This window comes from Mus caroli, chromosome 2, assembly GCF_900094665.2.
Source record: "Mus caroli chromosome 2, CAROLI_EIJ_v1.1, whole genome shotgun sequence".
Taxonomy (NCBI): Eukaryota; Metazoa; Chordata; class Mammalia; order Rodentia; family Muridae; genus Mus; species Mus caroli.
In genome coordinates, this window is record NC_034571.1 from 70,689,466 (window position 1) to 70,703,705 (window position 14,240).

Here is a 14,240-nt window from a genome sequence, read left to right on the forward strand (position 1 = left end):
CAGAAGCTGTGTTCCACTCACCAGAAGTCTTAAGATCCTGTGGCGGGTGTTGTGGGTAGCTGGCGAGTGTCAGCCGACCCTGCACCCTAGCTGCCTCGGTCTGCACACTTTTTAAAAGTGATCATTGAAATATTTGCTAATGGTACACTATTTGTACATCTGAAACTAGAGGTTTGAAAGCATGGAAGCATTTGATTTTAGGTTAGTTTCTTTCAGTTTAATCTCTTTATGGCCCAAACAGTAAAGAATATGCCATATGTGGTTTTTTCATGCTTCCTACTTATAGTTATTTTGTGTCTGAATACTTTTGTTAAGAGCGTCTCAGTAATGTGTTTGTCTTTCTGTGTACTAAATCTGAGGACACAAGGCAAGGTCATAGTTCCTCGGAATCCTTCAGTCATTTCAAAGTTAGAAAATTAGCATCTTTTTGGCCCAGTAAATCTTTTCATAGTAAATATTGACACATCAGAATATACCTTTGTCAATATGTGTGAGATGTATCAACTTGCTTCTCTATATTTTTCTTCTAATGTGTTATAATGCTTAAAAAACCATTTAAGAGTAACTTTCTTGGTGAAAGCTTAGAATGTTTTTTTTTTTCTATTTTTTAAAAAATATTTTTATTTTATGTATTGAGTGATTTCCTGCATATTTATAAGTGCTTAGAATGTTTTAAAATACTTATACATTAAAAAAATTCTAAAATCATTTTTGAAATTATAAAATTTGTTTAATTATTCATTTTAGAAGACTTGATTAGCCATTATTCCCCATATAGAAGAGATTAAATAAATTTAACATGGATAATAGAATTAATCAGTAGAATCAGTCGATTAAATAGATTTAAATATGGTTTTAGAAAATTGCTATGTGATAAATGTATTATTTCCCTTCTTTTTCAGGAACTCTTGGTGTAATAACAGAAGCTACAATAAAGATCAGACCAACCCCTGAGTACCAGAAGTACGGTTCGGTGGCTTTCCCTAACTTTGAACAAGGTGTAGCCTGTTTAAGAGAAATTGCAAAGCAGGTAAAAACAAAGTAGAAGATATATATCAATTATATTTTAAAAATTCTACTATAATTGTGATGCTTCAAGGACTCTTTATATTTAGTTGTGTTATAGTTGTAATTGTTTTACCACATTTTACATAGAGAATGAGCCTTAAGTACACTTGTTTCATTCAGTAGTTCACACTGCTCTCACCCCTATCTCGTGTCCGAAGAGGCCTGTGTGATTTGGGCCCAAGGTAAGATATGTGCTTTGATTCCTGGCTTTAAATGATTTTGCTTTGTGTGGAATGCTATATTTTAAATTATTTTGGAATAACACATTTTGTGATGAATTGAAATGATATTTAGCTTATCTTAAATAAAACATTTATTGAAATTAGAAGTAGCCACGTGTGGTGGTGCATACCTTTCATCCCAGGGCTTGGAAAGCAGAAGCAGGCGGATCTCTGAGCTCATAGCCTGGTTACACAGTGAGTCTCAGGACAGCCAGGGTTGTATAAATAGACCCTGTCTCAACAAACCAAGACACATACCCCACCCCCCAAAAAAAAGGCAGAAAGAAAAAGAAAGGAGAAACTAGAGTTAATGACTGAGCATCACTAACCACCAAATTTAGAAGTTTAAAATGTAGATAAGTGTTTTTAATATATAGAGTGTGCTGGTAGGTGCTACTTGGTTTTATAGTTTAAGTAATTTTTCTTTCTTTCTTTTTTCAAGACTCCTTTTTTTTTAATAATTAATTTTATTTCATGTGCATTGGTATCAGATCCACTGGAACTGAAGTTACAGACAGGTGTGAGCCGCCATGTGGGTGCTGGGGATTGAACTCGGGTCCTCTGGAAGAGCAGCCAGAGCTCTTAACTACTAAGACATCTCTCCAGCCCCCTGTTTGTAATCTTTAAAAAAGAAAAAGAAACACAAACACAAAACTACCTCCTGCCTTCTGTCTTCTATAAAGAGATATATTATCATTTTCCATCTTCCTTTTTCTTAAAGGACTAAATCATGCCAGGTGACCTCTTTATTTCATTCTGTGTTTTAGTGTGGAAATATCTTACCTTACTCATTGTTTGAACTGCAATAGTTTATAATAGTTTTGACCCTCATCAAATGAAAGTTAAGGCAATGTACTTCAACCCTTCTTGCTTTCTCTATCTAAGACATTGAGTTCCTTAGTGCTCTTCATCAGGTATATGAAAGGGGAATCTTTTTCCTCTCCTTTTCTTTTCCTTCTTTTTGTTCGTGAGTCTCACTGAGTAGCTTTGGAAAGCCTGGAACTTGCTATGTAGATCAGTCTGGCTTCAAACTCACAAGAATCCACCTGAGTGCTGGGATTAAGAACTGGGACACCCACTATACTGGAAGGAAACTTTTTGATATCACCGGTGTAGGTCAGCTTCCTAGTTAGCACTCAAGAAAATATCTGGCCAGTTATCCATATTCAAGTTGGACTATAAGATAGTGAAATGCGTAGGTATTTGAAATTTTTGCTTTTTAATTTAAAGAAAGTAATTGGAAGTTCACTAATTAAAAAATAAAACAAAAAATTTAAATATGTTAATTTATCTATCTATCTGTCTGTCTGTCTGTCCGTCCGTCCGTCCGTCCATCCATCTATCCATCCATCCATCCATCTATAATTTTTAAAAAACCAGCTCTCAGAATATAGTCCCAGGCTGTATTAAAGACATAGTCCCTGTTGTCTGTAGGTCAAAAACATGGTATTTCTAGTTAATCTATATTGCCTCTGGTTTTTTAGCAAAAGAAACATGAATCCCAAAGTAGTTTTTTATTTGTTTTAAGTTGTCCATTCATTCATTCACTCATTCTTTCATTTATATTTAAAAGAGTAGAAAGCTTTGTTACCTGCATCAGGCAGAGTGAACAAAGAGGCTCTTCCCAAAGTGGTCGCTCCTTCAACAAAGAAAGCATTTCAAATTTTATGTTAGCACCTATACTTATGTATGTGGGAATACACTTTAGAGGTGGGTACATTTGCATGTGTAGTTTAAGGTCATAGTTCAAGAAGGGAAGATGGATAATTTAGGGACATACTTAGTTTAAAGGATGAAGCACTTACTGGAAAGGTTAAAATGGTAGATGAGAACATTTGGGCATGTTCAGCTTATGTTAAAAGGTGGCAGACCAGAATTCCTCTGGACATGCTTACCCCCCCCCCCACCTCCCCCATCCCCAAAAGATTTAGCAGCTCAAAACAGGGTACCCTTTCTCATTGCCTCTTCTGTCAGTTCAACTCAGATTAAAAAATAATGATAATAAATGAAAAAGTATTTTAGATTGATCTATATATTTTCTTGATAAAAGATCTCAGGAGGGTCATGTTCAGCTGCGTTAGCTATTTTCTAGTCTCTCTTCAGGTTAATGGATTCATCAACAAGTATTTTTAATTGGTCTTTAGAATTCAGGTATAAATATTTTATGCTTTTCTGAATGGCCATCTATTTTCCCACATTGTACATACTTACTTGAAAATGCCTTTGCTTTCATCATTGAGAAGTGATATGTAAATCTATAAAAATCCTGTTCATAATATTATTATATTATAGAGCCATTCAGTTTAAATAAGACTAGTTCATATAATCTGGTACAATTTCTATTATAGTTTGATGTGCCCATATTAGAAGGTGTCAGAGAAGAGCTGCTTGTACTGTTGATGAGACGACTCCTCCTCCTTGTATAAAACAACAAAACTTGCCCCTTAACTCCTTTTAAGGATCTTAGATACCAACTGGTGACTGACTGTAGTGTGATTCAGTGGAACATTTGGAATAGAGGGAATAATGATCCACAGTGCCACCATGTGGTTGTAGAGCAGACCAGCCAGAAAGTACCTGGCTGGACTGAAGTTTGGAGTAGTTTGTGTACTTAGCAATAAATAGCTTTTGCAGACGAACTGTACAGACTAGGAAGATTGTCTTATTTGAAACCAATTTTAAAATCTGGGTAGATAATAGTTTATTCTCAAGCATTGTTCTTCGAATGGATAAGAATGCCATTTAGTGGTATCACATTTAGGGACCCACACATTTCATGCCTTATAATGCAAATGTACAGACATCATTTGGGGATGGATACAAACAATTTTTTAATGGTTTAAGAGATAATTGCCCTTACTGGCTTACTAAGTAGAAACCTCACGCCAGTAGTAGGTGCTCTATTTTGTTCTCCTTTTCTAACAGTATTTTCAGATAGAAAGGCTTAGCTGCTTAGTTTGAGATTCGGAGTTTCAGATGATAGCATGGGAACTTAAGATTGACTAAAGGAGATAGTGTATGTTTTATGGTTGTGCCCAGTTCTTGATTGAATAACGTGTTGGCCGCTTGTAATTTCACACTTTCATTTTTACAATATTTTCACCTAAGCTGCTTTCAAAATTTCAAACTGTGTGGTAGAAGAGTTCAATTCCCAGCAACCACAGGGCGGCTCACAAGCATTGGCAAGGGGATCTCCTCTGGTGTGTCTGAAGACAGCAGCAGTGGACTCATACAAAAGAGAGAGATTATGATTCTGTCTTCCATGTTGAGAGAGGGGTATCTCTTGCCATTGGAAGAAAACTGAGTAGTATAAATGAGTCAGTTCCTTGAAAACTGGCCCCTTGGGCGTCAGAGGGAGGTATTTAGATGACAGCCTCTCCTTCACCAGTCATAGCGGTGCTCTTCTCTGACTCTCTCGCCTTTGTTTTCATCATTTTAAGTAATTTTAAATTAACAGCTATTTCCTTATGTTAATGTAGATCACATCAGGAAAGAAATAGTTTGTGAGTTCTGTAAATTCTGCAGGAGTTTAAATAAGCTGAAAAAATTAGTTTTGACGTGTACTTTAAATAAAGTATATTTGTATATTCAGCAGTAACTTTTGGGCTTACTTGCTACTTATAAAATGCAATTGTCATGATAAGCTAATATTTTATATGTGTCATATTTTTTTACTTTCTAAAGAGAATAACTTTGGTCAGTGGTTTAGCTACTTGGGTCTTTACAGCTGTGATCCACTGAAATGAAGGTCTTTCATTGTGTGGCCTGCTCTTTGCAGAGTTACGTAGAAGTAGGTATTGTCCCTTTATTAAACTGAAAATAAAACTAAAGTTATGATTAGCATACTTGCCTGCTTTTGTGGCTCTTATAAGCAGAAGGAAATATTTACCAAATAATACATATTTCATGCTTAAAAATCAGAAATATTTGTCTTTAAGAAGAAATACCTGGTTTATAATATAGATCCCTATCTATCTATCTATCTATCTATCTATCTATCTATCTATCTATCTATCTGTCTGTCTATCTGCATGTCATTTCCAGGATGACCAGTGAGTACTACCAATAGCTTTAAATATATGATTTCACCTATATTAACTCTGACATAGTTAGAGGAGGAACCTGTCTATATTTAAACTTTGCATTTCTAGAAACTTTCATTCAACACATATCTTTCATCCACCTTGAACTTTTCATTAATTTATCATTGGTTTTGTATAGGAGCACTGTGATCTTAATGAAATAAGTGATGTGCAAATTCAATAGAGAAGTTCTCAGTTTCTTTGGTAATTAATGACACAACATATCTTAACTTCACTGAGTTTAACTTTGCATAGCATTGTCCATGGGCTGAATATTGGAACATTTGTTTCTGATAAACATGTAGACCTTTTATTTAATTTATTTTTTTGCTTTTTAAAATTAATTAATTACCATTCCAAATGCTGTCCCCTGCAACCACTCAGAGGCCTTTCCCCATTTCCCCTTTTCTCCTCCAGGAGGGTGGCCCATCCCCTGGATATCTTGATAGGCTTATTTAGGAATTTGAACAAGATGTTTGGCTTACCCTTTGAAGAAACAAACCATTTCAATTCAAAGCTAACTCATTAGCTGTGGCAGCCCAGATAGAGGGCCATTCAGTGAGATACCCTTTTAATTTATCTTTAAGAACTGAAAGTAGCAGCTGTCTTAGGGGGAATTAAAAGGGGCATTACTACTGAACTTTGGTAAAAGTAGCCAAGCAGGGACATCTCCACTCATGTGCCTGATCTCAGGTGGGTGGTTTTCTCTAGCAAGGGGAGTGGGTTAGTGTAAGAAAAACATTTTCCATGAATCTTTTGAGGTATTTCTTAAATAATTGCCTTTTTAAATTTATAAAGTAGTTAGATTGAGATATCTGTGAAGTTAGCACAGAGAGTAATACTAAATTTTACTTTTTGGTTTAAGGTTCAAGTAAATTCCTCATTGTAATACTCTTAAAGGAAGGAAATTACTAGAAATTTGGCTTAGTCAAATCTATACTCATGTTTTGAGTTCAGTGTTTTTATTTATTTATTCATCAAGACAAAATGATATATGGTTTTAAATTAGTGCTCAGAAATTATTTTTATACCTTTTGGTGTTATTTACTGACTGTATGGCGTAGATAGGTGGTGCAAGTCAGATGTATGAGAAATCCTAGTAAGTGCACTTAATTATTTTCTCAACTTTATACTCAACTTTTGTTTGCGTATTGTTAAAATTTCTTGGATTTCTTAAATAGCCCCTTAGTTTGTTGAACATCCCCTCTTAGGTTACTTCTGACACCTACCAGCAGGGGTCACTGTAGTGCCAGGGCTCCTTGCTTGCCTGCCCTATAGTTTCAGTGTTGCTTACTGGATGGTTTGGTGTGACTTTGAACTCTTAACTGTTCTTAGAGAGTTTATAGTCTTTATCCTTGAAAGAGGATTGAGTCTGTTTTCAGCTCAACCTCCCAGTTAGTTTTGAAAGCAGTGGAAATAACCTAATTGGTGCAGGGCTTGATGTTTGTGTATAGGAGCTTCTCGTTGATCAGCTGCTGTGCTAACCTTTTTCCTTTTCCTTTTTCCTTTTCCTTTTCTTTTTCTTTTTCTTTTTCTTTTTCCTTTTCCTTTTCCTTTTCTTTTTCTTTTTCTTTTCCTTTTTTCCTTTTTTCCTTTTCCTTTTTTCCTTTTTTCCTTTTCCTTTTCCTTTTCCTTTTCCTTTTCCTTTTCCTTTTCCTTTTCCTTTTCCTTTTCCTTTTCCTTTTCCTTTTCCTTTTTCTGAGACAGCCCTGGCTGCCCTGGAACTCACTATGCAGACCAAGCAGGCCTTAAACTCATGGAGTTCTTTCTGTATGCCTCTGCCTCCTGAGTGCTGGGATTAAAGGCATGTGCCACCACCACCAGGCTGTGATAACTATCAATTATTTTAAATTCTGTTTAAAAGTATATTTAGAATGATATGTAATAATTTACAAATTATTAGTTGCCAAAGGCCAGCATACTAACCTACACACTTTTTTTTTATTTGAATTCTTTGCTCATGAGAATTTACTCAAGACAGCAACTGAAAATATATTTCTTGGCTTTGGGAAAAAAAATGAGTCCTTGACTTGAATTTGACAATTTCTAAAATTCAGTGTTAAAAGCTTGGTAGTATTTGTAATTCAGCCACCAAGTTAAAATCACACAGAGTTTATATGAATTTTGGTAGCTGCATGATTTAGCAAGTGCACTAAACCTTCCTTACCTTTCCCCCATTTTTTTTTATTTTGAAAAATTTATACATAGAACATTGGAATAAATATTGTAGGGATCACCTGCATATTCACTTTATAGGTCTACTGTTTTCTGTTTGTTCCTTATGTACATGATTGTGGACTATGGGTAATTAAGTTGCAGACACCGTAACACTTGACTCCTAAGTACTTCAGCAGTCATCTCCTAAAAACATTAATAGGGAATAGCATTGTTTGTAACCACAATTATAGGAAGTGATAATCAAGATTATAATTTCTAAGGAATTTTAGCAGTTTATTTCTAAACAATATTTTTATTTGCATATTTAAGAAAGTTGCATTCTAATAATTAAATCATTTGAGAGATAGAATGGCACTCCATTCTGTATCCTCCAGGGCACCTTGGAACACTTAGTGTTTTACTGTAATCTCGCTTACTACCCAGCATTTCCCTTTTCCATCTGACAAATTTTCTTCCCTGCCCGCCAGATTGGCAGCTGTGAGAGGCAGGCCTGAACTGTGTTGTCAGTAGTCCTTGATGGGCAGCATAGCCCAACCTCTGCATCTTAAAAGTTTGCCCTACCATGCTTTGTTGCAGCCTTTAGGTACACTTTTAATCCCAGTACCTGGTAGGTAGAGGGAGGTAGATCTCTGTAAGTTCAAGGTCAGCCTGGTCTACATAATGAGTTCCAGGTCAGTCTGGCTACACTGTGAGACCCTGTTTCAAAAATAAGATAAAAGCTGGATAGAATGGGTAGAGAACAATGGAACTACTTCCAGCTTCAGGAGATAAAATCAATGCAGATTCTAACAAGGGAGCGAGAATAATCTGTGGTTTCTGGATGTGTTTCTACCTCAGAGAGACCCAGTAGCCCAGCTCTCCTCCTGCCCACAGCATTTACTGAGAGTTGTCTTTCTTCCACTTCCTCAGCATGCACTTGTGTGGCTTGTTTTCATGAATAGCACCTGCCCTTGAAGCAGGCGAACCGCAATCTGGCTGGTGGCCACAGGTAGAATGTACACTTACTTCTCATCAGAAATTTAACACCCCTCCCCCAAAGTCTCTGAATTCTTTAATATTTTGTGGTGTGCTTATGTCAGAACATATAAACATTTCTGTTTATAGATATTATCTTGTGCATGCCTATAGATATTTTCTGCTTATTTTAGGAAGAAAGGAAATTTGACCTAATCAGGTTTCATGTATTTTATTAGAAGTCACTGCATTCATTTTATTACAGGCATCTGGATTTGTAAATGTGAAGAAAATTGACCCACCTTTAGTGTGGAAACTGGTGGTGATTTTAGGAATTTCTAGCCAAACAATAATTCCTTTATATCACACTTAAAATTATCCTGATTGTAATTTTTTAAACTGTTAAATTTTTAGTAAGACCACAGAATGGCCAATATAATAGTTTTGATGTAATTTTTGATTCAAATATGAAGCTAAGAACTGTGTGGTTAGTGATATTGTATGTGTGTGTGTTACTTGAAACTGCTCATCAGTAGTCAGGATCTTGGTCTCTGCTGTTATTCGACCTTGGACAAGTATTTTAACTTCATCCACTCTTGTATCTAACTGAAAAGTAGTTAATACAGGTTATGCTTCTGTGACAGGGTTGTTGATAAGCAGGGCAGCAGTTTGGAAACAGCACCCTGAATAGTGGGAGTTGGTGGGTTGTCACTGTGTGTATTAGATCCTCTTTTACTGTCCCTACAGACCTGCCAGTGACTCTGAAAAGTCAATTGAACTACTTCATCTTTAGTATTTAGATGAGTAAATAAACGGTTTAAGCTTTAAAATAGGAATCTTATTAATCCTTTTATTGGGTAAAATTGTGTTTTATGCTTTATAGTAATTAAAGACTTGTTCAACTAAAAGCAAGTAATAGCAAAAATGTTTTAATGCATATTTTAAGCTTTTAGGGAGTTTTGAAACTGTAGATTTTATTGATGAACGATACTTTGATGACAGATGTTTGGAAAGTTTATGGCAGTTTTTGAGGCTGAGCAGTAGGATTGCTGAGCGGGGGTTGGAGACATCTGTCACCGTAGCAAGATGCTGTCTCAAAAAATGTTTACAGCATTTTTCAAAACATCTGCTCTACAAACAGCCCTTGGTAGAACTTTAGTGGTCTTAAAATCTTGTGTAGGAAACAATAATCCAGTTTGGGCCTCAGACCCTTTTATAGCTTGGTCATCACAAAGTTAATAGACTGCAAGATGAATGTATTGTCTGCAGTCTCAGGGTTAGTGTCTGCATTCTCTTCTCAGGTTTCCATTTGTTCCTACTTGGACATCTGCGTCTGCAAGTCCAAATATTCCCAAATCGGAAATGCGGTGTTGGTGAAAATAGTTGGAGTTCAGGGCATTTTAGGTTTCAGATCCACAGGTGAATATTACTCACCTTGCACCTGCTGTCTTCACGTTGTGTTTTGTGTGTTGTTTTCTTCCTTGTAACACTTACTTCCTAGATATATATGACACTGGAACAGCCTTTTATTCTTCCCACAGATCTCCTTAACCATCAAAGTTTTCCTGCTTCTTACATTACAAGTAACCCTGAACGAGTGTAGAACTCTGTCTGAGTGGCTGTATGTTTTCCTTTAAAATAGTGTGCGGAAAGCTGTAAAGGAAGGAGTGGTTCCTCGAGTTGTCTTTTAAGATACTGCAGATACTTTTTGGAAGTTCTTTAGCATATAAAAATTTCCATCAGTGTTTTCCTCATTTTAAAAGTGTGCAAGAGCCTGGGGATGCATCTGAGTGGTAGAACATTTACAGCAGGTGTGTGTCTGGCCACGACCTGGATTCTCAGCACTGTTAAAAAAAAAAAAAAAAAGGAAAATGGAGGAGATGAAGGAGAACAAACCCTGCAGAAACCTACTACAGTACTACAAAATTTGAAGGACTCTCTATAAAGCAGAAAAGAAAAACTTTCTATATAAGTGGCAGCAGAGGAAAGAGGGACAAGTTTTCCGGACAGCTGTTGCCTGCCACCCGGGTGGCAGGCTTAGGGAAGATTGAGAACATTTCCAGGCATTCATTGGTTGATTGTGCTATGGTTCTTTTTGTTTTGTTTTTTTCCATTTTCTTTTTTTGACAGGGTTTTTCTGGTAACCCTGGCTGTCCTGGAACTTACTATGTAGACCAGGCTGGTCTCAAACTCACAGAGATCTGCCTGCCCATGCCTCCTGAGCAGTGGGAGGCACCACACCATTTGGGCATGGGCCAAAATGTGCAATTCTTAAGATACATATTTAGTCTTTGAAAAAAAAAAGTTCTATTTTGTTGTAAAATAGTCCATTTTCAGGACTGGCATTTCTTTTTAAGTTATTGCCAGGCAATAAGTATATTTTATTGCTAAGATTAAAAGTCTGAATATGTATGTTGCTTTTATATAGAGAGTTCTTCAAATATTTTTATAAGCTACTGGTGTTTATAGTCTTCATGAAATGATATAAACCATTGAGGTTCTTTTCTTTTTATGCATCTTTAGGAGCTAAGTCCTTACATATGTCAACAGTCAGGTCCTGTTGTGTGACATTTTAGTGAGTTGAGTTGACTCTCCACCTTCTCTTCCTTATACAGAGATGTGCTCCTGCATCTATCCGCCTCATGGACAACCAGCAGTTCCAGTTTGGTGAGTAAAAGTACAGCAGTTTGAAAATGTGCTGTTAACCCAGAGTTTCCAGAGGACAGTGGCGCATGCCATGGCACTGCCCTTCACAGGCTCCCAGCCTAAGGAGAACTCAGCCTTGTAAGCGAGGGCAGCAGTGGAGGAGGGCTGTGGGCAGCGCAGGGACTGGGCTTGTGGGGATGCTAGGCTTCATTCACGGAGCTTTTTCAAGGTGGAAGAGGAAGGAACACAAGGAAGTGCTTCTGTAAGAGGCTGCACGTGATCTGAGTCTAAGGGGAGACGGAGGGCTGTGGGGTCTCCTGCCTTAGCAGACTTGATCCCTGTTGGCAGAGCTGGACTTGTGAGAGCACAGTAGCATGAGTTAGAGCTTTGCAGATGTTTGTGTGGTAATTAACCTGTCTGCAGTAGACTTTCTCTGTGGAGGGGGCTTCAGTCATCTTTGCCTCAGAAAGCTCTTTCTGACCATCTTACTCAGGGTGAGTTAGGAGGAGCTGGACTGGAGGTGAAGCCTCAGGTGGTGTAACATGAGCGTGGTGAGTCTGAAGTGCCCTGAGCAGAGTGGCAGCCGAGGAAAAGGGGCAGGTCAGACATCCCTGTGCTGGGTGGCAAGCTTATTGAAGACTAAGAACATCTCCAGGCATTAATTGGTTGATTGGCAGTGGGGTTTTGGAGTTACAGTGGATTTGGGGTGTTGCTGGGATATTTGAAACCATGCCCCTGGGTTGGCTATGATGTTTTTGTTTGCTTTCTTTATTGGTATATAGTTATTATACATTATATTGGCTTTCATACTGAGAATGTCTTTCAACTATATCATATTTTGATCATATGCCATATATCCCTCCCCTTTGACCATCCCCTTCCCCCCTTAGGCTATAGCATTTTTAATTCCTTGGTATCCATTGAAAATTCTCTAATGGCTTCATGATTAAGCAATTAAAAGAGGGATTCTTAGCACAGCAAGTGTAATTCAGTATCCTGCACCAGCCATGTTGCTGATTGATGAATGTTTATGTCATACTGGTTAATGAGGTATAAGGCTTATTATTAATTATGATGTTTTTTATTTTTTTATTTCTCCTGGTTCAACCCTTAATAAAATATACTGAAATTGTCTATTTTCAGTATATTGACATGATCTACATATTTACTTTATGGATGAGGCTTCTCAAATGTAAGGAATAGTTTTATGTTTTTGTATCTCTTGCCCTGACCACATATCATACATTTAAGTGTTGGTTGAATTAATCATTGAGCTGGCAAGATAGAGTGAACAACTCCTCGATAGCTATAGCACGACGCTGAGCACATTGGTAATATCACAGTTTCTCATATACCACCTTTTAGCTGCATTTCAGTGTTGAGTCTACAGGCTATGGGTGGTAGAGTTGTGGTCAAACTCAGTTTGTCTGATTCCAAAGTTCCATGCTTTAGCTGTGTCACGTCACTTCAGAAATACATTGTTAACAAATCCTTTAAAAGAATTAACATAGCACCATGAAATTGATGCTGTATGCTAATCAATGCTAATTATACTTTCTGATTAAGAAATGTAGAAATTTATTGTAAAGTTAAAGAACGCTAACCAAAATATATTTGGCATATAATAGTTTGATAGGCAACAGTAACAATGAAAAAAAAAAAGGTAGTAATGTCTTCAAGTTATTATTGATGGTCAACACCGTTAATATCACTTATATAATAATTGATTTAATTCAGTATTATGTATATGTGTGGTTGACTTCCATCATTGTAAGGGCAATGATGCCATTCAGAGTCAGCAGACTAAGGTGATCATGGAACCTTAAGGATTATTTCATGGATCCTTAAGGATTATTTACATAGAATTAGTAACATTTGGAGTTCTAATGCATTGTAAAAGGATAAATGGATTTGAAGACTTGTATAAAGCATAATTTAAGTCTTTTGTAAGAAAGACATACTCAGTACTTTAGTGGTACTGGTGATAAAAGCTAGGCTTCAGGCTTGCTATGCAAACATTCTACCACTGAGTGATATCTCAGCCCTCTTTTTACTTTTTGAGGTGGGATCTTAAGTTGCCCAGCCTGGCCTTGAACTCAATCTTAGTTCAGGTAGGCCTTAAACTTTCAATTCTTCTGCCTCACCCCCTGGGATATCTGGGAATACAGCCCTGAGCCCCCAGGCATAATTCAGTACGTTTATGTGTTTAATTTCTGTTATTAATATAGAATGGGTCCTAATTGTTTAAAAAGAAGCATTCTGATGATGTGCTATTTCCAAGTTTATAGGTGCTAAAATTATTTTTTTTTTTTTTTTGGAAAATAATGTTTAATTTTAAATTTACTTTAAAGGATTTTGAGTGATTACTCTCAGGTTTTCAATTCAAATTGAGTAATTGGAAACAATCTTGAGTGTTTCAAAATTCATACATACATATGTCTAGCTTAACTCAGAGTTTTGAAGGGAAAACAATAAATATAAAAATAACTATCCAAATAAATGGATAGTGGGTATTATATTCCTATCTTTTTTTTTGTTTGTTTTTTTTTTTTTAATATTTTTATTACATATTTTCCTCAATTACATTTCCAATACTATCCCAAAAGTAAAATTATTTTTTAAAGCATAATTATCCTGGAGAAACATCTATAAAATCTTTCAGGAAAGAAAAAGTTCCTAAACAAATCAACGTTTGATTCAGGGGCTCAGACACACTGCCGAGTTGGTCCCTGTCCACTCCTGTTCATTTTCTTTGCTTGCTACCTTGTTTATCTCCTTTTTTAAACTGTCTCAGCCATTCAGGGCTGTCTCTTAGTCTCTGCATAAGACCTAGTTTACTTAGTCTTTGTCTAACCTAGTTTCCTCACTACAATTAGCAAAAATGTAGCAAGTAAGTATTATATATTAAAATTTTCACTTAAAATATAGATGGATTGGCACAAGAGATTGGCAGTGATTGGTTTAGAAACAGCTAGTTTGCCATCTGCATCCTTGTAAAGGAGGAGCTTATGCTTCAGAATCCTCAGGGCGGTGTGGCGCACGCCTTTAATCCCAGCACTCGGGAGGCAGAGGCAGGCGGATTTCTGAGTTC

The 14,240-nt window shown here is 36.6% G+C and overlaps 1 protein-coding gene across 1 annotated transcript in view; it reads left to right on the forward strand.

Annotated features, from left to right (window-relative positions):
• Positions 1–14,240, forward strand: part of Agps (alkylglycerone phosphate synthase) — a 98,442-nt gene that overhangs the window by 44,884 nt on the left and 39,318 nt on the right. The window contains exons 11-12 of the mRNA XM_021156099.2: positions 903–1,030; positions 11,119–11,170. Of these exons, the coding sequence (XP_021011758.1) occupies positions 903–1,030; positions 11,119–11,170 (180 nt within the window). The remainder of the gene's footprint in view (positions 1–902; positions 1,031–11,118; positions 11,171–14,240) is intronic.